The following is a 24808-nucleotide window of genomic DNA, read 5'->3' on the forward strand; positions in this document are numbered from 1 at the left end:
TAAACTAAAATTGAGAATAAGAAATTTTCCACATCGGTAATTTAGCAGACGACAACGAAAAGATGCTAACAAAAACTAATTTTATTTTTTCTGACGTTGCCGATGGGAAAAGGGCAGGGTTGTCAAAGGGCGCGTAGTTTCGACCAAGTTAACAACAATACTGAGTGTTTGCGGTCGCTTGAATCTAATTCGATCAGAGCTTTCAAAATTCTGATGGAGATGTTCAATATTCATCGCAAGGGGATGGAAAAGTGCAAAAATTGCAAGTAAATGTTTTGCGCGGCAAATTATGCGTTAATGCTTCACAGCACTAATACTTACTCGAAACTGTTTTCCAGCACTCTTTTCTGTCATATTTCCCGCGCTTTGCTAAAAGGCACCGCGCTTCTTCGTATTGTTGTGTCAGTTATCGTGTTATTGATTGTAATATATTAAACAAGTTATAACTAAAACAAAATAAACTTACAAAAATGTCAAGTCCCGCTCGTTCACCAAGTGTCGGCACTGGTGCCGGTGCAGCACGCACTCCAACGCGAGGTGATTATAGGAATCAGTTGAAGCGTAAATGACGCATTTGTCCTGAATCATTTATGAATGTATGTATCTTATAAATTTAGGCATCGAAGGACAAGATGTGGAAACTCCTATGCGTATGGGCCCCGGTCGGGTTGGTGCTCGACCCTCGGATAACATTAGTTTGCCTCCGACATCACCGGGCAATGTTAGTTTACCCGCAACAAGTCCGGCGCGAGGTTTGGGAGCCATAAGTGAAATCGATCTAAGCTCTCCATTGAATTATGGTACACCCAGCTCAATGGGTTCCATTCGCACACCACGCTCCGGAATTCGCGGTACTCCCTTACGAGCGCGTCCCGATATACGAACGGACAAACGCATTCGACAGGTAGCCATTGGAGGCGCCTCTGGTGTAAGTAGATAGGTATTATACATTTTCTGCAAACTACTTCATTATTACTTTCTGCTCCAGCTGGAACCCATAGCCGAGAAAGGTTCGGAGGCTACAGATCCCATCTCAGAATCATCTGCAGCTCCTCAGCTTGTTGTCTGGGGCACCAATGTTGTTGTGAGCCAATGCAAAGCCAAGTTTAAATCATTTATTATGCGTTTCATTGACCCAAGTGCTGAGCAGGATGAAATTTCTGAAAATATTGACGTCAATCAACCGCTGTATCTACAAAAATTAGAGGAGATTCATACTTTGGAAGAACCATACTTAAATCTTAACTGTGCCCACTTGAAAACATTTGATCAGGATTTGTATCGACAACTTATAACTTACCCTCAAGAAGTAATTCCAGGACTTGATATGACCGTTAATGAGATGTTTTTTCAACGGTATCCGGCTGCCGTGCTCGAGCATCAAATTCAAGTGCGCCCGTTTAATGCAGACAAAACACGTAACATGCGTTCCCTTAATCCGGAAGATATGGATCAGTTGATCAGTATAAGTGGCATGGTTATACGCTCTTCTAATGTTATACCGGAAATGCGGGAGGCATTCTTTACATGCAACATCTGTTCGTTTTGCACTACCGTTGAAGTCGATCGCGGTCGTATTTCACAACCTACGTTGTGCACCAACTGCAACACCAATCACTGCTTCCGACTTATACACAATCGCTCAGAGTTCACTGACAAACAGCTAATTAAGTTACAGGAGTCACCGGATGATATGGCGGCTGGCCAAACTCCTCACAATGTTTTATTGTATGCACACAATGATCTTGTGGATAAGGTGCAACCAGGAGACCGTGTTACTGTGACGGGCATATATCGCGCTACTCCCCTTAAAGGCAAAGGAACAAATGTCAAAAGTGTATACAAGACGCACATTGATGTTGTGCATTTCCGAAAAGTTGATAACAAACGTTTATACGAAGAGGAGGAGGGGTGAGTATTACCATAAATGTAATTTGAAGCCATTAGCTTATCCTTGAACAATTTCAGAAAAGACCACATTTTCCCACCGGAGCGTATTGAGCTCCTACAGTTGCTGTCGAAAAAGCCCGACATCTACGATCGCTTAGCACGTGCCATCGCTCCATCTATCTATGAAAACGATGACATCAAGAAAGGTATTTTGTTGCAGTTATTTGGCGGCACTAAAAAGAAACACGCAACCTTGGGTCGACAGAACTTCAGGTCGGAAATTCACTTGTTGCTTTGTGGAGATCCAGGCACTTCGAAATCTCAGATGCTGCAGTACGTTTTCAACTTGGTACCACGATCCCAGTATACCTCAGGTCGAGGTTCCTCAGCAGTAGGTTTGACTGCCTACGTTACCAAAGATCCAGAGACACGGCAATTGGTTCTACAAACGTGTGTTGATTTCTCATGCTTCATTTTGTTGGCGACATTTTGAAAAAAATATCTCTATTTTAGTGGCGCTCTTGTTTTGGCTGACAACGGTGTATGCTGCATCGATGAATTTGATAAAATGAACGACTCCACGCGCAGTGTTTTGCATGAAGTAATGGAACAACAGACCTTAAGTATTGCCAAGGCCGGTATCATTTGCCAGCTGAACGCTCGCACCTCCATTCTAGCGGCAGCAAACCCCGCAGAATCGCAATGGAACAAACGCAAAAACATAATTGATAACGTGCAGTTGCCCCATACGTTGTTGTCACGTTTTGACTTGATTTTCTTGGTTCTGGATCCACAGGATGAGATTTTTGACAAGCGCCTAGCGAGTCATTTAGTTTCATTATACTATGTAACACGTCATGAAGAGGAGGACACTATGTTTGTAAGCATGAATTGTAAAATAAGAATTCATTTTCGTTTTACATATTTAACGCTTTATTTTTTAGGATATGAGTGTTCTTCGCGACTACATTGCATATGCACGTGAGCACCTGTCACCCACATTGTCAGATGAAGCACAACAGCGTTTAATTCAAGCCTATGTTGACATGCGAAAGGTGGGCGCTGGCCGTGGACAAATTTCAGCCTATCCTCGACAGTTAGAAAGTCTAATACGGCTTTCAGAGGCTCATGCAAAAGTGCGACTTAGCAACACTGTCGAGCTAAAAGACGTTGAAGAGGCTTGGCGCTTACACCGCGAAGCTTTAAAGCAATCTGCTACAGATCCTCTGTCAGGCAAGATCGATGTTGGTATCTTGACCACCGGTTTGTCGACGGCAGCTCGCAAGAAACGCGCCGACCTGGTAGCCGCCATTAAGGAAAATCTCAAAAAGAAAGGGAAGGTGCCCACGGTGCCGTACCAGAAACTGTTCAAGGAGATAAAGGATGCCTCACAAATAGTAAGTGAATTTTTGTTATCGTTAGCAGAAATATATCATGTTAATTGTCTTCTGTAGCTTATTACCCGCGAGCAGTTCGAAGATGCCCTGAAGGAAGTACAAGACGAAGGAGCTATTGTTGTGATGGGCAAAAATACCATTCGAATTTGTTAAATTTATTACATTTTCATAATTTTTTCTTAATTTAATTCAATACTGTGTTTTTAATAAAGTAATTTTTCCAATACAGTAAGTTTGAATTCAGTGCACATTTTCTTTCAGGTGCAAACATACTTGTAGTATGTACATACATATGCACATTCACATAGGTATGTTTATAATCATCGCTATTCTATGCTCTTCAAAATAAACTCCGTCGGTTATGTCGATTTTTTCTGGCGGAGGGTTCCGTTTTAAAACAATCCCGATCGAAAATATAAGTTTATAGGTTTAGTTTTTTGAAAACTAAAATAATGAAATACATAAGTGACACCTCCGTACATAAACATGTTATACCATTTTTTAATGGATCGGGTTTGTGTCCGATTTTGGTACGATTTGATATCCCAAGCGCGGGGTATTTTTTAAAATAAATTTCGGGTACTCCAAATGTATGGATGTATATCGATAACATAAATGAAACTTTACTGGGCTGCCAACTCAACCGCGAAGTGCATTCTTTGCTATCTGGCAACGCCAAATGGTCATTCGTTGTCTTGGCGAGGAGGGCAAGGGTAAGCACAGTGCATAAAATAAAATACACAAATAAAAATGCCATCAGATCCCGAGGAAAGCAGTAGAAATATGGAGTTTGGGAAAAGCTCAGATCAGTCGCTACACAGTGCCTCCGAGACTTCGGTGGATTCAAACAGCCTGCTGAACAGTGAACTGGCTGTTGGCCGCGACAACACACCTACAAAGCGAGAACGGCGCAAGTCCCCAGCAACTAGTTTTGGCTCGGATAATACTAGTACCAGCGTACAACCTCCAATGTCCCCAACATCATCGCTGGCTGATATTACTTTTGAGCCAACAATCGATATGATGGTGAATGATTTTGATGATGAGGCAACTTTAAATGAGGAGGAGGCCCTTGCAGATCTCGAGGCCCACAATCCGGAAGATGAGATTGCCACGCTTCGAGAAGAGAGTGAAATGCCTATCGAAGAACTGTTAGCTAAATACAGTGGCATAACAGATGTTGAAATGCCGCAATTGCCAACGTACAGTTCTAGGCGCGCCGGCAGCTCCAGGCGGAAGCGGCAGCATCAAGAAGTTGAGGAAAACAGAGCTATTGCCGAGGTTCAAAAAAGCGAGCCAAGCCAACCAAGCGGAAGTGGTGGGGAACATTGCATTGATTTAACAATTGCCCAGCATCAGGTCGTTGATGTGGGTGAGTTGAGCAACTTAACATCTGTATCGGCACATTTCAATGACGTTCTGTTGGAAACCGATGAAATGCCAGCTATTTTACCTCCCGAAGTTGAGAAAAAACACCATCGTTCACATTTACTGGATTTGTATCCGGATGAATCATTTGGAGAAAATACACAGGCATTGAACTCCTTGGATGTTCTTGAAAATTGTAGGTGTTGGTCAAACATTTTGTTCTATAAAATCAAATTCTGTGTTCTATAGTTGAGAATTTTTCAGTTACACCTCTTCAAAATCTGTTTGGAGACGTAGAACCCGAAGAAGACGAAGACAGCGATACCGACTCTGACGATGCCAGAAAAATCATTATGGTTGGGCCAGATTATCAGGCTGAAATACCCGAAGGCCTGTCGCAATACGGCGATATTTTACCATACGAAAATGAGGATCAATTAATTTGGGAACCCAGCCAAGTCAGTGAACGTGCAGTAGAGGATTATCTTACAAAAATACAAGAAACTAAAAGCACCGCACCAACCGAAGACAGTCTTACCCAAGGAGCAGGAGAAGTTGATGAATTAAACGTTGATGAGGTAGCAACAGCGGTGATACCATCGTCGACAGCAATCCAGCATGGAGGAACTGCTAGTAATGAAATAGAATCAGTTGTAAAGGATAATGAGCAAGCCCTTCACTTGCTAGTTCAATGCGGCTATGACTTTAAAGAGGCTTTGCGCCGGAAGCGTTTAAATGTAATGCCACTCTGCAGTGACGCTATGAGCAGCTGGTCGGAGGATGAATGCCAAAAATTTGAAGAGGGTATACAGAAGTTTGGCAAGGACTTTTATCAGATACGCCAGAATCAGGTAAAGGTCCCGTCAACGACACACACACGTACCAACTAATGCCAACTAATATGGTGTTCGTTCCTAGGTGCGCACGAGAACTATGCGCGAATTGGTGCAGTTCTATTACCTATGGAAGAAAAGCGAGCGTCGCGATCAAAGCTTTGCTCTGAATGATACCATCGATCACATGGATGTGTTTATAAATGAAGGAGGCGATCGCGCCGGAAATGGTAATGGCAATGGTAGTTGTTCATCCCATGGCAGCAGCAATAGCAGCAATGGCCACGGCAATGGTAACGGCAACGGTGAATACATTCAGGATGGTGTAACCATACGGAAGTCCACATCAAAAAGTTATTCAATAATGACTGGCAACAACAACAACGCTGCGACTGCATCCACCGCAAACCGAAAACGCAAAGGATCTTTTGCCCTTGAGGACGACGAAATAGAAGATGAGTGTACTTTGGCCGATAATTAAGTTACATACATGTATGTATGTGTATATGTATAGAGAAATATGTATGTATATGTGTAAGTTTAGGGCGCTGTATTTGGTAGAACTTCAGTGTGGCGAGCGTATGTATATTCCATACGTTACGCGGCAACTACAACAACAACGCCAAAAACCATAGAAATAGGCAACGGCACAACATTGAGACCAAATGCGCAGGCGCTTTCGACTCAACGACGGCTGCTGGAGTAAAATGGCATAGTATTAAGTTTAAAGTACCATTCAAAATAAATGTGTAGTATACAATATATCGATAACTACATACATACATATATATTCCAGATTCTTGAATCGACACCTCTCATACTTATTACTATTAACTCGTATTGATAAGCAGTTGTATGTGTACTTGTCGTGTAGAAAACTTAAATACTATGACGTGCATAACACGTCTATATTAAATTATTTCCTAATCGAGTACATACATATTTATAAAACTTCTCCGGTTCCGTTGATTTTTGAAAATCAATAAAATTATTCAGTATCAATGTGAGAAACGTATTTAAAAGCGCGTTTTTATTCGTTTATTTTAAAAATACGTTTGGTCGTCCTGCTCTCCTAAAGAAACATTACAACAAAATGTGATTATAATATTGCAATAGTCGATTGATGTCACATTTATTTATAACCATAGTTTTCCATTTATTTTGTTATTATTTTAATAGGTCTGCTACACATTAGCACAACTTCCGCCGTACTTTATGCTCATTCCTAATAATGCCTTAGACGAACAGCATAGGATTGTTAGAGTCGAGGATTTTCGAAAAGTTATAATAAAAATAATTAAGTTTATTCTATTCATTTTTAATTTTATAAATCTGTGCTTTACATATTTGAACTAAATCAGCTGCATAGCAACAGATTTGAATGTATGCACGTTTACGGTTTTATGTACAATTTTTGTTATGGCGTATTTACTAACATATGTACACACATACATACATTTGTATGTACATTCATATGGATGAACATAAAATAATTCAAGTAAATATACAGTTATAGCAGTGTTCAAAAATCCAAATATGTATTACATATGTATATATGTACATATACATATGTATATGTATGTATGTATGAATGATTTTTCGTAACTTTGCTACGCAGAAGTATGGATCAAATTTTAACAGAAGCTCAGAAAAAGCTCTGAATGTACATATGTATGTATGTATATTTTTTGCATATTTGTACATGTATGTATGTATATGTAAATGTGCATATGTATAATTAATTATTTGCACAGATACGTACATACATACTTATGTATGTATGTACATATAAAAATAAAGACCCCAGACGATAGTGTGGTCGCCAATTCTCAAATTTGCTTTGCTTGCATTTTCGTACATAAAGCATAGGACAAACGCTACACGCACATGCAGATAAACACGTAACACAGACACAGAGAATACATACAAACTTATGTATGTACGTGAAGTGTGCATACATATGTACATATATGCATATACATATGTATATACATACATATATACGTACATTTAAAAAAAAAATGTGGAGATAGTAAGCCCCGCAATATCACAATCAAGAGACGATCGTGCAAAACGAAGTTTTAAGTTGGCATGTCTTCCTCTCTTTTCCGCAAGCTTCAATATTTCACGCTTACTCCATGCCATGCAGTCCAACCGACCGTAGTGAAATCCAGTTTTGATAAAAATAAACAAAGCGCAACAAGTACGCTACAGTCCGTCAACGCTCGATCAATTGAAAGAATAATTAAATAAATGTAATTACGATGTAAAGTTCTAATGCTTTCTTCTTCTTGTTCCCGATAGTCCAAAATTTTAACCTTTCTGGTTAGAGGAAATTAATCGAAATATATGTACATATGCTATATATATATGTATGTATGTAAGTTTATTACCAATATGAAATATATTGAACACATTTATTTGGAATATCATATTTGCTAAATGCTAAATTAGTGAATTTTCAATCGCAAATGTGGACACCAACTTAAGATTAAACCGAAATCGTTATCGTTTTACTTATGAAAAGTAATAATAATTGAATATGTGATATTGCGCTATTATTTGAATTACTTTACAGCAATTACAAGAAAACGAAAGGATTCTTACATGCACATAGCTCTCAGATGAAGAATTCAGGCTCGTAGAAGACTGATCGTTAGTATATTGCACCGCATTTGCGCTTCGTTGATACCCCTAAAAAATTGAGAAGCAAGAGCAGAGTTAACAACCGTAAAGCGAACGTACCAAGCACGACGGCGGCAGCGGAAGCCGCACATCCGGATAATAGCCCCCTAGTGAACGAAGTGATGTGGCTGGCTCTGCTTTGCATTGCATTCTTCTCAAAGCCTGTTGCCTTTTGGCTTGTGTCCACATCTGACCAACGCCTCTCTCTAGCTTACGCTCTTCTTCGCTTCGTTTGTGCAGCCAAAAGGCACGTAAACTGGTTGAGGTTTGCTGCCGTTGTCGACGATCGTAATGGCGTCGCCGTAGAGTATCTCGATGTGGCCGTATTTTAGTCTGGGTGTAGCGTTTGAGGTGCGCAAGTCGCTACGGCAGCAGCTGCAATATGGAGTTACGTTTCAGCGCGTCACTTGTCCCGTCACCGTCTCCGCCCCCGCATGCGTCCTTTACCAACACTGCAAAGCTACCGATCGAAACGGTGAAGCGGCTTATTGCTGCCGTTTCGCGCAGGCCAGTGTTGTGGTTGCGCAATAACTGTGGCGGTGGTGGAGCGGCTCAAAGGCGGAGTGATATTACGCCAATTTGGAATGAAGTCGGACAGGATGTGAACCTACCAGGTACGTAGTTACATATTATACTTGATCGGCACCATAATTCTATGCTCTTATACCATTTGTAGCCGACATTTGTCGTATAAAGTGGGGTCATTTGCGGGACAACTTTCGTAAGGTGTTCATACGGAATAATTTGTCCCAAGAGACACCCTCTTCTTGGCGTTTCTATAATGATATGCGGTTTATGGAGCGTGCTGTTTCAGAGAATATAATGCGTCAGACGCGGAAAACGGCCGGCGGTAAAAGGGGAAATGCCCCAAATTATTGGTTGGATAGCAACAGTTCACCAGCGTTGGAAAAATGTGAATCAAATGAAGTAAATGTTCCCATATGCGAATTGAACGAGAGCTATGACGCGGAACTTCATCGCCCAAGTTTTTCCGACATCTCTGCCTTCTTTGAAGACAGTCAAACATCGCCACAAAACAAGCGCATCAAATTGGAACCGAGAAGTGCTGCAGATTCTGATGATGATTTCGACGAGGATGCAGCTTCTGACAACGAGGATGAGCGAAATGCAAAACATACTGAGACCGTCTCTACGCCTGATGCAGGTGTTTTCACCATCGAGGTTCTGGACGATGAAGATGAATTGGCGAATCCACTGCCCAAGCTTGAGGAACCCAAGTCGAATGACGTATCCCATATTAACTTACCGGCTCAGCCGACAAATTTGCCATTCAAATATATTAGTACTGATGCATCCACAAACACAGAAGGCAATTTCGGTCAGGAGGATGATGCCGATCGCTTATTTCTTTTAAGTCTGATGCCTTTTCTACAGAAAGTGGATGAGCGTCGGAAACTGCGCGTGCGCCAAAAGTTGCAAAATGTTTTGGTTGAGGAGCTGGAATTCGGTTAACCAAAATTTTGTAGCGCGTAGTCTGGCTTTATCCACAACTTACATACTATGTACATATATTATTACAACATAAGCATAGCTTTCACTATTACATTTATTATAGGACTGATGTAAATTAAAAGATCCACGGGTTTTCTAACAGAGGAAACTTAAAACAAACAAATACAAACTACTTATGTACGTAAATACAATACAATGCACGAAACATACATACATATGTTGTATGTACTTAGATGATAGGAAATACTCGGTGCAACTAATTACCTTGCAAAGGATGCATAAACCTTTACCTGTTCATAAAATTAAGATACCGAGTGCACCTGCGTCTACCTGCGTACTGCGAAGCGCCGTTGCGTTGAAATCTATAAGCTAAGAGCTACGAATTACAAACCCAATAGGTATATTATGTCTTTATGTATGTATGTAGGTACATTCGTACATGTTGGTGGGGGTAGGAAATGGGTACGCCTGAAATGCATATGATGCACTCTCAATTTCTGTCAGTGCAGTAGACTTGGGTTCCTTGGCAAGAAGAAAACAAGTTCCTTAAGGGGTGAATGACGACGCAACCACCGGGCGCTTAGCCGGTGTCTCATTTACTGTACATATCTACATATGTACATATATATGTACGTATGCACATACATATGTACATATAGCCACATTTTCGCGCCACATGCGCTGTTGACGCTTAAGATACGCTGCCGACTTCGCTCTCTCTCTCTCTCTCTCTCTCTCACTCACTTTCTCTCTTTATGCACACTCTTTAGTTAGTGAGTATGCTCGGCCGCTCTTTTTAGTTTCATCGACTTTTAAATACTGTACATGTGAAACTATCAACATAGTTGCTTAAAGAATAAGATGGAACATAAGTATTAAATATTCATTTGCTAACTGCAGTCATGAAAAAATCTAAAATTGCGATAGCAAATAATATTTTTTGTTTTTGTATATTTTTATGCATTTATAATAATTGTTACATAAGTACATATGTAAATTATTTTAGTTATACATTTTTTATTGTTCTAATATATATTTGATTAGCATTGATGAAAAAGGAAGATGGGCGTTTTTATATAAATTTGTTAAGAAATTATTCTACGACTATGTTACAAAGTGCTTGACAATTCGTCTATTCTAATTGTCATGTAGAGCAAGAATAACCAAAACAGACGATGGGGCAGGCGGCAGCGCAGACCAAAACGTGCATCACACTCATCCAGTTGTATGTAGTTCCATGTTTTAGTGCGTGCGTGAAGGTTGAAAATTTCGAGAGCGCAAAAGGAGTCGTCGTACTTTAGTTTGTAGCCCCGCGAAGTGGGTCAAAAATGTTCTTAAACTAAACAAAACAAAACAACGACTCTAAAAAAAGTAACAAAGAAAATCACAAAATCCACGCGCATAAAATTTGGTGAGGAAGAAGTGCATCTCAGATAATGAGGCTACACATTCGCCGCACAAGTGAAAATAAATAGAAGATAAAACACACATACACTTATATATATCTCTGTACATATACGTGTACATTAATGTATGTATGTATACAGAAGTATTGTATATCGGCGCATTCTGAGAGAGAGCTCCAAAACGGCTACGGCAAAAAATTGAACGCTGAGCAGCGCATGGAGCGCGCGCACGCAAACATCCAACTGTGAGATACATTTGAGTTTATTTTATTTTTTGTTTAGCTAGATGATGAGCAGCAGTAGCAGCAACATCAGAAACAACAACAGCAACAGAACAACACAGCCATACACACACAGACGCGAGGAGGAATGATTATTATGTTGTGTTTTTAGTTGGAAAGTATCTTTCAGTCGGAAAAAGGAATACACGAATGTCGGAACGAATGTACGGGAAAACGAATTACGCATAAGATCTTTCAGTATAAGACTAAAAAATACAAATTTTCGCTTAATTCAAAACGCACAAAATCCAATTGAAAACGGAAAATCAATAAAACGGCAAAACAAATACATATAAAATAACATAAAAACATTTAACATTAAATTATCTACGCTATTAGAACAACAACAACAGTGATAATTTGTTTGTGCATTCATAAAAATTGTGCAGTTACAAGCGGCTTGCATGAAGCTGCAAGAAAAGGTGTGTATAATTTTCGACTGTAAATATCAGATTGCATAAATGCAACTTTTTCAAATGGAACAAAATTATTGATTGGCGGATTTTGCAATAATTTCGAGAATCACATCTATATGTATGTATATGTGTATGTACATAAATACATTTATGGTATCATGAACACATACTTACATAGATACCTACATATATACACACATGCATGTATGTATATGTCTTACAAATATGTATGTATATTTGTTTGTTTGTATGTATGCACATACATCTGACGGGCTCTATATATACACACAGAAACAGGAATACGTATAGACATGTATAACTACAACCCTCATCCCTTGGTGTTTTTGCGTTGTAGTTGCACGTAGCGCATACAAATACAAACAGTAAAAGGACTTTAACTTCTTGGTCGTGTTTTTTTCCACGTTTCGAGACAGACTGTTTCAATGGAAATGTTCAAGGGTGACAAGGGTGGTTCGTCCTGTGTCTACACGGCGCGAAAATGGCGAGTTTTCTCACCACTCGTATATTGTAGATGCATTTTTAGGACTAAATGCGGAAAGGAATATTATAGAATGACGAATCTTTTTGGTTTCGAAATGAGTTTCTTTTTCCATACTCATACATATGTACATACATATATATGTATATTTCCTTCGTGCAGTACATCGTTATTGATTTATTAAATTATAATATTTTTTAAATGCCGAAAAACCATGCCACATAACACTGATTTAAATAATATTTGGCTTTTGCATATGAAACTATAAGTATAAATTTGTGTAACGCTGCAAACGGTTTTCAATCACGAAAACAGGTTGTAACACACATTTTCCCCAAGTGTACCAGCCGTATTGAAATCTACTATTATTGTTGTTGCTATTATTTTTGTCGCGAGAGGGGTTGAAAGTCGGTCGATTGGGCGTACTTCGCCTGGTCTCTGATACACTCGCTAGCTCGCTCGTCTTCAAGATGATGGCAACCAACAAAACAACCAGTTTATTTTTTAAAAATCCGAAAAAGATTTTTGGGGCACGGGGGTTGTTGGTGTTTGTCTTTCAATATACATACAAAGATACATAAGTATATGTGTATGCATATATTTCATAATTTTCGGAAAAGTCGAATAAGTCAATGGATCAAGCATATCTAAATTAACCAAAATAACTAGTACAGCTAAGTCATCTTTAATTTAAAGCATTTCAAGGATTTGCGCGCGAAAGCGGCCATTTTGGAGGAAAAACCCAAGAGCCTAGAATAGGGCATGACAATAGCGGCGGTGCCATAAATTTACAGCAAGCATGCCAAATTTCATAGATTTGTGCAACTAAGAACACTGTACAGGACATTGGCTTGATCCTCAAAGCATTTTTGTGCCTACAAATTAAAATCTGACCTGCTCTAGCGTCTCACAGCTGCTCGGGTCCTTTCTTAAGAGATCAGCAGAGTATGTTGTTGTTGGTGTCATTGTTGTCGCTCTTATGTGTGTGTACAAGCAAGCCTAAGTAGGCACAATAGGCCAAGAATTTCCCCAGGCTACGTCACAAGCCTATGCAGAAGTTTCTACCTACCTACCTACTTTCTACAATTTTAACACACATAGGCAAAAGCAGCTGCATGCACACACACACACACTAGCACGCTAAGACGCATAAGTCCTTGCTGCACTTGGGACGACTGCCATAAGCATTTCTGGGTACTTAATGCACAGCAGTGCGTCTGGTCGATTCAGTATTCTCCTACTTCGGCATCTGTCAACGTCGTCGTTGTCCTCGTCCTCGTCACCACCTTCATTATAATAATCGAGCCGTAACGCGTTACAAACGCAACGACAAAACGTTCTAAAAAATAATAGTAGCAACAAAAGCCACGTAGAACGTTGGTGAAGAGATTTTTGCAACCCCAATCGAAAATCAAATTTCGGATCACGCCTGGCGTCATACAGCCTGCAGTCCGTTTCTGAGTTCCAGTGTGTCTATCTCCATATAACAGTGCGAGTGCATTTCGATACTTGCAGTGGGAACGTCTTTCAACGACTGCCGCCGTCTCGCCAACAGTCGCCAACACTGTTAACGTAAACGTGATCTCAAACGCGTCTCGCGCCTTCTTATGATGGAACTCTTGTCAAACAATTCAGTTCCGCAACAAATGGCTAGTAGTAATACGCCCACCAATTCCGGCAACCCCGCCGTCAATACAAATGGTGGCAGTGGCGGCAGTATCAGCAGCAATGCCAGCAACTCATCAGAACGCCTTTTGGCCGGAATTCTGGAATCGTTCCCCTCGTGGGATCTTAATGCTGGTCTTCTGCCCAGCATGGGACAAAGTCAGCTAAATGGGTAAGTGTGATGTGCTCTGCAAACACAAGCTAAACTGCAAGTCTAAACCCTATTGCCTTGTAGATCGCCACCACGCACTGACTTCTTTATTAACAATTTTCTGGGCGGACTTGACTCACATGGTGACTTTAGTATTGGGCCCATTGTCAGTGGAGCTCGCAATCCAAAAATGTCACCAGAGTCCTCAAACAATTCGAGCATCAGCTGTGGGTGGTGCGAGGTCAGCGCTTCCATACGCTGCCTGGAGTGCAACGAGTTTATGTGCAATGATTGTCTGCGGGAGCATCGCAACAGTCCGCTATCGTCGAATCATTCGATTGTTTCACTGCCCACGCCCATTGGCGCCTCACCCACCGGTGGCACTTCGGCTAATGCACAGACGCCGGCCAGTTCGAATTTCATATGCGACATCCATAACGAGATGCTGCGCTATGTATGCGACTATTGTCGCAAGCTAGTCTGCCAGTGCTGCACACTGCACGAGCACAAGGAGCACAGCTATGCTTCTATACAGAGCTTCATGGTGGGGTCTAAGGAAAAGTTGGAAAACGCCATTGAGAGCAGTCAGGTGGGCACCAGATGCATTAAGAGCAGCATTGATAAGGCCCTGGCCTTCATACGTCTTATAGAGCGCAACTGCAGTGAGCTTAGCGACAACATACGCAAGGCCTTTCGACAGTTCATTATCGCCATCGAGGATCGGGAGCGGTTCCTGCTCGATTTTGTGGAAAAGCTACGCCAGCGACGTCTCGCGATCTTGCACGATCAGATGGCGGGTCTAAAGTCAGCCCTGGCCGGTCTCTCGGAGACATCAGACATGCTTAGCAAGGTGGCCGATAATGCCTGCACCATGGATCAAATAGAGATTGCAATGAAGTTGACCAATGGACAGCGTCAAATGGAACAGTTCGCGGGTATCTACAAGGACTTACAGCCGAAGCAGGAGGTGTTTGCATTTGCTCCACCCGACTATAGTCTGCTTCAAGACATACGTAATCAGGGTGGCGTCATTCTGGTCGATGATAAAAACATGCCCATCGTATCAAGCACTAATGGCATTGTCACGGCCCCTGGTGCCGGTAGCGGTGCTGGTGCTAGTAACAGTGGAGCTAACGGTGCTGGATCTGGAATTGATATAGCCTTTGGCGCAATGCTGCCGATGCCCAACAATCCTTTGAGCGTTGCCGCAACAAATGTGCGCCGACCGTTGCTTCGTGACAACTCATTTCGCATACCATCGCCCATTATGCAGCCACGAGGAGGCAGCGCCTGTGGCATGTCGAGTGCGGCACTAGACTGGGAATTGAATGGACTGCGTAGCTCTCCGGGATTGCATTTTAGTGCGCCCCGCACCACGCAAGCCATCCCGGGCTGTATGGATCTAGTCAAAGCACGAAACTCGAATGCTCTATCGTTGTCGTTTGCCACCGAGGGCCATGAGGATGGGCAGGTCAGTCGTCCGTGGGGCTTGTGCGTTGACAAGATGGGTCACATATTGGTCTCAGATCGTCGAAACAATCGTGTTCAGGTTTTCAATCCCGATGGCTCGCTTAAGTTCAAGTTCGGTCGCAAAGGTGTTGGAAATGGTGAGTTTGATTTACCGGCGGGCATCTGTGTGGATGTGGACAATCGCATAATTGTCGTCGACAAGGACAACCATCGGGTGCAGATCTTTACGGCCAGCGGCGTCTTCTTGCTGAAGTTCGGTAGCTATGGTAAGGAGTACGGCCAGTTTCAGTATCCCTGGGATGTGGCTGTCAACTCGCGACGTCAAATCGTTGTTACCGACTCGCGCAATCATCGCATACAGCAGTTTGACTCTGAGGGACGCTTCATACGCCAAATTGTGTTCGACAATCATGGACAGACAAAGGGCATAGCCTCGCCTCGTGGTGTCTGCTATACACCTACGGGGAACATTATTGTTTCGGACTTTGATAACCACTGCTTATATCTCATAGATCCAGATATTAACGATGTAAGTATCATGTCCTTGTTCTTCATTTTATTTTGATAATATTTTCGATTCCAATCTCGTACAGATTCTTTCCGTCAAGGGTCACGAAGGCTCCGGTTTTCATGAGTTTAATCGTCCGTCAGGCTTGTGCTGCGATGATGAGGGTCGCATTATCGTTGCCGATTCAAAAAATCAACGCATATTGGTCTTTAATCAAAATCTGGACTTTCTGTGGGATGTAAGTACAAATTAATAAATAATCTAAAATTTTATATAAGTTATAAAGCTAATAAAATTCTTCAACTTTTCAGATTGAGGTGCGACCATCAATTAACCCTCTGATGCCGCCAACGCTTGACGAAAAAGACCGCACTTGCGATGTAGCACTGATGCCCGACGGGAGAATTGTATTCCTCATAGAACTTTCACCGGATTCCAAAGAAGGGTCTAACCCTTATAAGCGGTTTGTGCACGTATTCTAAACTAGTTAATAACTGAGTGGGACGAGGGAGAAGAGTAAATGAAATGAGTAATGTGGAATACAAGATCAAATTGATAAACATAAGCACACCTTTTTTAGACCATTTACAAGCCCCAAGCATTAGCATAGAAAACCCACAAGAGCATTGAAATTAGCGAAAATTTTTAGCATAAGTGCTACAACGATTACCTCGATAATGCTTAAGAGTTGATTAATTATGGTTGCAAAACCAATTAAAACTAATAACAAGTAAAATACTTACCAACAGGACGAATGCGTTCAGTAGGATTTAGGCTAGAGAAACGTACCATTAACAACAAACAAACCAGAACAAACCAACAAACAAAACCAATTTATATGTTTGTATGTCTACAATTAAAAATGTAGGTACTTCATACATACATACATTCATAGATACAAATATTAATTAATGTTAGTTAGTTAGACTGATGGCAGTTTGCTAGCTGAGAAAGATCTGGGCGGGGTGTGTTTTTTGTGCAGCAAACAATTGAGTTTGGAAAGTTGCTTACAGGGGAGAGCTACTGCTACTAAGTTTTGTTTCGACGAGTTACTAAATAATTTCTTAGTGGTATTCTTTTGATTTATGTATTTCAATTTTTTATGGTACTCTACTAGTTTTTATTTTTAATAATTTCTTATATTTGAGACTGAGAAAGTGAGTACGAAACTTTGAAAAAAAAGAGAAGAGGGAAGAACGAGGAAAATAATATAACACAAAAGGTAATTTTAAATGAAACCCGCTGACTTTTGGTTGAACTTTTAACGAAGACTGATTAACTAAAAGGCAATTTGCGCCAACTGAACGCCATACATAAATACATAAGTATATGTCTGGTGAGGCCAAAAATTGCAATGACATTGATACCATAACGTAACGTAACGTAACAAACATACTTACATACATGCATACATAACTACATATAGTACATACATAGCTAAATGTAGCATAACTTAATGCAACATTCAGTGACATCAATTCATGGGCATAGCTTAAACCGAGTTTAACTGATACACACACACATACATACATACATACATAAATATTAAATACATGCAAGCATTTGTACATCACAACCGACCCCATTGTCGGATCATCATCAAGTAAACCACATTATTGTAATTATTATTATTTTTTTTCTTAAATTCAATCATTATTATTGAATATGGCATATTTACGAAATGATGAGAAAGGAGAAGAAAGGTTAGCAAAAAGTTATCATAATTTTTGACATAAATGTGTTCATTAGCATTTAGTAGAGTTTAAATCTAGCGGGCGTGGCATGGTGAAAACATATAAAAATTCAGAGCAATAAGATAATGGGCGTATTGAATACATATTTAGGTGACATGTTCCTCACAAAAAACAAAACAAACAAACAAACGAAACTTAAAAATGAAAAGCAAGCATTCGATTAGCAAATTATTCTTAAATCAGTTTTATATAAATACATGGAAATGCTGCTAATGGCACAAGATACGTACATAAATACATACATACATCAATACCTAATTTGACCGTTCGAAACACCCCCGAAAACTACATACTCGTATGTATATGAGAGTGCTAAATGAAAATAACTGACATGAGTTGCAATGCGCCCGAAAAGCGCTTAAAATGTATTAGCTAACTAGTTATGTTCTTATTTAAAATGTTTTGTTCTTTCGTCGACCATATTGTATTTGTTCATACCTGAAAATCAACTGAGAGAGATTGTAAGAGAGAGCGAGCTAAAACTCCTTCCACATATAAAGCAACATGCATAAAATGCGCAAATAAATAAACATAATAATAATAACGAACAAAAAAAAAAAAAAAAAAGAAAAGCATAAAAAGCATTGGCTCTGCGAGAGCTTATGTGAAAAAAAAATTATACATACATATATATATTTATTACAAAAACAGAAAATTATACTATATATACATACCTATATATTTAGTGTTTAACAGAAGCGTAGTTTAACTTTTACAAAACCACATTTAAAAGCCATTCATTTATTTAAATATGTTTTAATTATATTTGAAACTTTGAATGCCTCCCCATTACTGCCATACATAACACATTATTATTTGACATTCATACTCGTACTTTGAAGCGCCGTTCATTTTTGTGATTGCTGGTAGCAACCAGATCAGAATCGTTTCTCCACAATTGTACTATAAATACAAACATGAATATACATACATATACATACAAGTATATGTATGTATATACATATATATACAACAATAATATACATACCACATACGAGAAACGCCATATTTTATTTTATATGTATGAGATTTACTAAAACAAATACTAAAATCATTACAAATGAGCGCCGTTTTTTAAAAGCCACAGTTTTGAAATTGTGTAAAAAACCAAATTAATATTGAGATTTAAAATGCCATAATTTAAAATAAAAAGCATTTAAACGTATATCTAAAGAATACTAAAGTATGTCAAACACAAAACTAAAAGTCATGAATACTGAACAATTTGCCAAAGGCTTAAGAATCAAAACAAAACAAAAACAAAAGATCCTCTTAAGAAACTTCATAAATGTCATAGAGATATACACATAATTCTAAATCACACAACGCATTTAACTTACTTCATTAACGTCATAGAGAGAAGGTACATAAGTACATACATACATATGTAGCTTTTTTAGTAAACATATTCATTACATATACTATATATATATACAGACACACATACATAAATAGCTAATTAAACATTTTCATACCAAAAAGTAAAATCGCAAGCAGGTATTTTTTCAAGTAAATATTTAACGAATATTCCAAAAAGTTGGCCCACTGTTAATGCTACAACCTAAATGCTCATATACAAGTAGCTTATTAACGAACTAAACGAATCCAAAACCAAAATCAGGTATTCATTTTTTTCATATAACTAGATTGGTAGGTAAACGAATAAAATATTATGACTAAAAATATTTAGTAGAAGTAACCATGTAACGTGAAAATAATTTTCTAAGAAGAAATTAATTTAAAATAAAAAGAACTTTGATAACAAATCTATTGATGATGCTAGGAGGAATTCTTATACATAAATGTATATCAAAATGCAATTTTGAATAAAAAGTTTTATAAATGATATGTTGATGACAATTCTCCCTGACAGAGAACAAGAAATAAGAAAACAGAATGTTAATGCGAGCATTACTAAATATTTTTCAACTGCATTAGCATTAGCTATTAAGTTACAAACTACATACATACATGCATACAAACATATGTAAACAAACAAACAAAACAATTAAACCCATATTTTTTCGGCAAGCAAAATTCTTTCCTACAAATATTCGGACTTTGAAATACACACATACGCATACATACTAACATATGTAATAGTTATGGAGCAATTGAGTACAAAAAGAGTACAAATTTAATTGATAAGTTTTCAAAAACAAAACGTATGAAAAAAGCTAAAAAAAAAAACGATTTAAATTCAAAATGAACTCAAGAAATTATAAGCCAGTTACTGGTTTCTAGCTAGTTATTACGAATACTACATATAGAAACATATACATACATAAATACATACATATGTATGTATGTGCATATAATCATTCATATGTGCATACACATATGCATACATAAATAAATACATACATATGTACTTGCAGCCGCCATATTGACAGAAGCGCTCTCTAGCAAATTATATTTAAAAACTAAAACTCAATGAACCTTTTTTAAAAGTACATTAACTTTATAATACTTATACAAACATACATACATACATACATACATATATGTGTGTGTATGTTCGTAAATGCGACTTAACCACTGACAGTGTGACTGCTGACAATGCATTCTCCATACCATATACGAGTACTACATACATACATGCATATGTAGATACATAAATGCATACAATACCAGCATATATACATATACAAATATATATATACATACATGCATACATACATACATATAAACTTACTATATGCATATGAACGTACATACATAAATAGTTCTAGCTTAATGTTATTCTAAAACAAAATTGTAAACTTCCCTTTTGATTTGCTAAAGGATCCCGAATTTTGGCATTCATTTCAATGATAACAACATTAAAATACATGCATACATATGTATAAACTATCATTCTCCGACATTCACACAAACACACAACACACATGCATTCTAGGCTCTAGGCAGTGCAACAGATATATTGCATATACAAGTACATACTTACATACTTACATATAGCTCATAGGAATATGAATGAAATTAATAATTATGATCAAACGAAAACTGTCAACATCAATTGAAAATCAGAGAACAAGTTGCAGTTGAATGTAACTATGTAAAAGTGGAAACAGAAATTATATTATGTATTGTAATGGATTGTAATTTTTTCTATATACATACATGCAAACATATTTATACATATATGTATATATTATATACATACAGATACATACATAGATGTGGGACAAGACAAGAGTATATTTTATACGATAAACAAATTTTATAACATATTTAATAATAAATTATACACTAATAATGCAACAGTAATATCCTGCAGTTTTATTCCCCAGCAAATTTTTATCTACAGAGCATAGTTTTAGGCTGGTTCACTAGTATGCCAAAAACATACAAACATACTCTTATAAACAGGTCTGTTTGTACTTGTAAGTATGTCTATGTAAATAAATACTACGTTTCGGATCTAGGTTATTGCAAGACATATGTATATGGCCTCATTATTCTATATACCAGTCATAGGAGCGATCGGTGGAAGGACAACTTAAGCAAATGTGGTAATTATGAGCTTTTTTTAGTTTTACCAAAATGGTTAAACTTTATCACATAGCTGCAATAGGCATGAGGTTCATTTTAGTTGAGTGGCTGCTAATGGGTGCAGGATATCTAAAATTTAACTATTTGATATACTTGTCTGATGTAGTTGGCCTTGACGAACATATTATCTGTGAGCAGCAAAATGAATCCTCAATGCGTAGCTGTATGGAATAACAAGATGATAAGTATACTATATAGTAGTAGTAACTTAAATAACTTTCCACTTATCAGTGCAGAGTATAATAAAGTCATACAATAATGTTATTTTAATAACAAGACAAGACTCGTGTCTACACAACACTTATCGTTAGATTGACGAATTGTGTCGAAAGTCCATAACACATGCACACACAAAGTAGCTATTTTTGGCGAACCCACATCTCAGAAACCGCTGCGCAGTTGGCAATTATTTCCGAAATATGGTACATTCGGCTCTACTACAAATATGTAGCAGTTGCTGGAGTAAGTGCTGGTACAGATTTATATAAAAGGAATGAACAAATGTGTAATGGCAGCTGGATGTTTCATAACATTTATGGCAAAACTTTATTGGTAGTTACGAAGAACGAGTTTTCAATCCACCTATTTGCCTTGGCTACGCTGGGGTCTGTCTTAATTGAAGTCTTGGTAATTTAAGCCGGCACTAGTTGGCTCAATATATGTGTGTACACGTATGTAGTAATTAGAGAATATTATACCCTTCACTTTTTATAAAATGTTAATTGAGTTTGTCTCTATATTGCTGCTATTAATAAAACATTTCCAAGTCTAATATGCCAATTGAAAAGTACTATAAATCTACGGTTTCTATTTTTATATTATTTTAAAATTATAATTTCTATACATACTCGAATGTTGATATCGACAGTCCGCATTGATAATCATACAAAGAGAAAACCTATGTGTTTAGTGTTTTTTTAATACCCTCCACTAAAAAATGTAAGAGTGTATTACCTGAGGCGTGTAAGTTGTTAAAAAATTATGTAAAGATTGATAGACCATATCTGATAGGTACAAAAATGATTAGTTTGACGAGACGAATTGATTTATTTTATATCTATCACGCTGAAACTTTGTAACTATGTATTTTTGGGTGTACAACTATATGATATACCTTTGATAGGAACAATATGGCTTCGGAAAAGTGAGTGTGAAGGACATTTTAAAGAAAAGGAAGGGTATTTAGTTTCAGCGTGGATGAAGATGCTCGCAAATTCTAAGCTCGCTTTTACTGAATTATCTCAGTTTTAAAACTTTTGCATATACCAGGCGTGACACATCATTACGAAAGAATTTCTAAATTCAGTATTGTATAAAATTAAGTGGTCGCATTTAATTACTTCGCATAACAATTTTATATGTTTAAGCTTGAAATTTAAAGCTAAAAGTACTCGGCAAGATTATATATTTTTATAAACCTTTCCAAATATAAATATACGAATAAAATTAATATATTATATTTTAATTTCCTATTATGTTTTTTCTTACCATTTCCAACAAATTTGCAAAATTGAGATTGCACAAACATATTCTTGCATATTGTGAACGATAATAAAGAGTACACAAACCTGTTAACACCGTACACCATTTTTAACATTTAAGTTAATTATTTTTTTATTATACGTACTTATATTTAACTTTTCATCTTGACGTACAGATGTGACAGACGCAAGCACTTGTCAGCACTTCATGGTCAGGGTTTGCTGCCCATATTGGAATAAAAGACAAATGCAATACACATAATAAACAATCATGAACATATTTCAAAAACCGGTTTGTTCAATACTCCTCTGAGCAGTAGTTGTATTCAGTTGTCTCATCAGCAGCGGTTAAAAAGTAAACAAAGCAATCTTTAGCCTGCAATGAAAATATTTTAGTTTGTCGTTTTAAGGAGACTGAGAACCCATTCACACCATGCGCCGACTGACTGTTAAGTGTTTAAAAATGTTTTTCTCGCTTTTTGCTAAAGACTGTCATAAAGTCCAGCATTCAGCAAAGTTCATCAATCAAATGTTGACCTAGGCTTTTTAAAAAATATACATAAATATAAGTATTTGTTATGCAAATTACATATGTATTTATATATACTACAGCGAAGCTGGTACATTCAGAGAAACGATTTGTTTATTTCACATTTAATGTGTTTAATATTACATAAAGGTATATTTTTCATTGCTACATTTAACTAAAGCACTTGAACTTTTCCAAAGATAAAAAAATTAAATGTTTCTATTAGTGTGAAAATCATAAGTTGTTAATAATCATCGTAATGGAATGCAGAGATGCGATAAATCTCGAATATTTAAAATAATAATTTGGAAATGTCTTTTATTCATATCCACTAATCATTCCTTTGCTTGGATGAGGCAGTGATAAGTATTTGTTAAATAAATAATTTGAATGAAATATGTTAAAAAATCAAATTGATTGAAATATTTGTATATTTGGTGACCCATCGAAAATTAAATTTCCAATTGTTTAAAAATAAACACTGGAAAATAGAAACACTGGAAACAGAATTTAAATGAAAGATTTGATTTCATCACAGATAACATCAAAATTAATTCGAAATTTTAATAACAGGTTGTATTTACTTTTACTTTTGTTTATGTGCAGCGACTGCTGACAATATTTTTATACTTTTGCAGATGCAAATGAAGGCTCTGTTTAAAACCAGCTCAGATCTCGGATCCAGTCGCAATTAATATGACAATTAAATCGTACTTAAATGTATACTTATGTATAAACATACAGTAACACATGTCGATATAAAAGCGAACTGGAACTAGCTGGTGTTGTGAGAGAGTACGCGAAACTGAACAACAATTTGTATTTGCGATCGGCCGAGCCTGAGCTGCGTGTCGGGCTTGGACTTCGCCTGACTAATTGCAAGTTGGCGTTAGCAGACGTGTTTTGATCGCGGACGCGGCTTGTCAATATATCTGAGTTTAACATCCGACACAATAGCCAGTATTGGATTAGGGGCGCAAGGCACTTTCGGTAGCAATGCGTGTCTCGTAATTTTTCAATACGGTTTTTTCAATGGTTTCGCAGGCGACCCGTTACGCATACTAATTTGTCGACGCAGTAGCTCTGTTTTGTTTACTTGCACATTGTAATTACTGCCAAACCTGAAGTAAAGCCACATATACGTTTTTTGAATGCATCGGGCCTAGACCAAAACTATACACGGGTCTAGCTCACTCTCAGTTCAGTTAACAATCTGCTGTTGCCGTTATCGTGCGCGCTGCGTTCGTCACATCGATACGATTCAAATTTGGATTTAGAGCTGATTAGGGCATTTAAATAAAACAACCAAATACACACACCAAATATATTTTCAAACGTTATCAAAAGGTAACTGTAACTGAACTTGAAATCAGCCAACTAGATAATCGTAAGTGTTTCGGATTAGGCACCTATGCGTATTACTCGTATCTATTTTGAGTGTAAGCCT

At 37.9% G+C, this 24808-nt stretch overlaps 4 protein-coding genes across 6 annotated transcripts; all 4 read left to right on the plus strand.

The window, feature by feature from the left end:
• The first annotated feature begins 337 nt into the window (after positions 1-337).
• LOC115627275 (DNA replication licensing factor MCM4) lies at positions 338-3519 on the plus strand. The gene is made up of 7 exons (XM_030522909.1): positions 338-537; positions 618-928; positions 989-1911; positions 1969-2340; positions 2404-2770; positions 2835-3287; positions 3345-3519. Exons 1-7 carry the CDS (start codon positions 471-473, stop codon positions 3438-3440), a joined length of 2589 nt encoding a protein of 862 aa, XP_030378769.1. The 5' UTR covers positions 338-470; the 3' UTR covers positions 3441-3519.
• Positions 3520-3774: 255 nt separating this feature from the next.
• On the plus strand, positions 3775-6250 carry LOC115624803 (mesoderm induction early response protein 1). Of its 3 annotated transcripts, XM_030519658.1 has the most exons (5): positions 3775-4000; positions 4064-4851; positions 4920-5506; positions 5574-5980; positions 6033-6250. In XM_030519658.1, the coding sequence occupies exons 1-4, from the start codon at positions 3903-3905 to the stop codon at positions 5967-5969; spliced, it is 1869 nt and encodes a 622-aa protein (XP_030375518.1). In that variant the 5' UTR covers positions 3775-3902; the 3' UTR covers positions 5970-5980; positions 6033-6250. The 3 variants fall into 3 exon arrangements, with proteins under 3 accessions (XP_030375518.1, XP_030375511.1, XP_030375525.1); XM_030519651.1 differs by having other exon boundaries at positions 5574-6250; XM_030519665.1 differs by having other exon boundaries at positions 3910-4000; positions 4048-4851; positions 5574-6250.
• Positions 6251-7761: 1511 nt separating this feature from the next.
• LOC115633761 lies at positions 7762-9800 on the plus strand. The gene is made up of 3 exons (XM_030531236.1): positions 7762-7868; positions 8067-8787; positions 8850-9800. The coding sequence occupies exons 2-3, from the start codon at positions 8556-8558 to the stop codon at positions 9644-9646; spliced, it is 1029 nt and encodes a 342-aa protein (XP_030387096.1). The 5' UTR covers positions 7762-7868; positions 8067-8555; the 3' UTR covers positions 9647-9800.
• A 1867-nt stretch (positions 9801-11667) lies between these two features.
• On the plus strand, positions 11668-17107 carry LOC115632965 (protein wech). The gene is made up of 5 exons (XM_030530269.1): positions 11668-11755; positions 13764-14085; positions 14149-16063; positions 16128-16280; positions 16354-17107. The coding sequence occupies exons 2-5, from the start codon at positions 13856-13858 to the stop codon at positions 16522-16524; spliced, it is 2469 nt and encodes an 822-aa protein (XP_030386129.1). The 5' UTR covers positions 11668-11755; positions 13764-13855; the 3' UTR covers positions 16525-17107.
• The last annotated feature ends 7701 nt before the right edge of the window (positions 17108-24808 follow it).

This window comes from Scaptodrosophila lebanonensis, unplaced genomic scaffold, assembly GCF_003285725.1.
Source record: "Scaptodrosophila lebanonensis strain 11010-0011.00,11010-0021.00 unplaced genomic scaffold, SlebRS2 tig00000001-arrow-pilon, whole genome shotgun sequence".
NCBI lineage: Eukaryota > Metazoa > Arthropoda > Insecta > Diptera > Drosophilidae > Scaptodrosophila > Scaptodrosophila lebanonensis.

Bases quoted from the DNA above. Each gene is read 5' to 3' on its own strand.
- LOC115627275 (XM_030522909.1), top strand. From the start codon at position 471: ATGTCAAGTCCCGCTCGTTCACCAAGTGTCGGCACTGGTGCCGGTGCA. The intron at 538-617 runs GTGATTATAGGA...TTATAAATTTAG, and splicing joins AGCACGCACTCCAACGCGAG to GCATCGAAGGACAAGATGTG. The intron at 2,771-2,834 runs GTAAGCATGAAT...TTTATTTTTTAG, and splicing joins AAGAGGAGGACACTATGTTT to GATATGAGTGTTCTTCGCGA.
- LOC115624803 (XM_030519651.1), top strand. From the start codon at position 3,903: ATGAAACTTTACTGGGCTGCCAACTCAACCGCGAAGTGCATTCTTTGC. The intron at 4,852-4,919 runs GTAGGTGTTGGT...AGAATTTTTCAG, and splicing joins CTTGGATGTTCTTGAAAATT to TTACACCTCTTCAAAATCTG. The intron at 5,507-5,573 runs GTAAAGGTCCCG...GTTCGTTCCTAG, and splicing joins ATCAGATACGCCAGAATCAG to GTGCGCACGAGAACTATGCG.
- LOC115633761 (XM_030531236.1), top strand. From the start codon at position 8,556: ATGGAGTTACGTTTCAGCGCGTCACTTGTCCCGTCACCGTCTCCGCCC. The intron at 8,788-8,849 runs GTACGTAGTTAC...TACCATTTGTAG, and splicing joins ACAGGATGTGAACCTACCAG to CCGACATTTGTCGTATAAAG.
- LOC115632965 (XM_030530269.1), top strand. From the start codon at position 13,856: ATGATGGAACTCTTGTCAAACAATTCAGTTCCGCAACAAATGGCTAGT. The intron at 14,086-14,148 runs GTAAGTGTGATG...ATTGCCTTGTAG, and splicing joins GGACAAAGTCAGCTAAATGG to ATCGCCACCACGCACTGACT. The intron at 16,281-16,353 runs GTAAGTACAAAT...TCAACTTTTCAG, and splicing joins ATCTGGACTTTCTGTGGGAT to ATTGAGGTGCGACCATCAAT.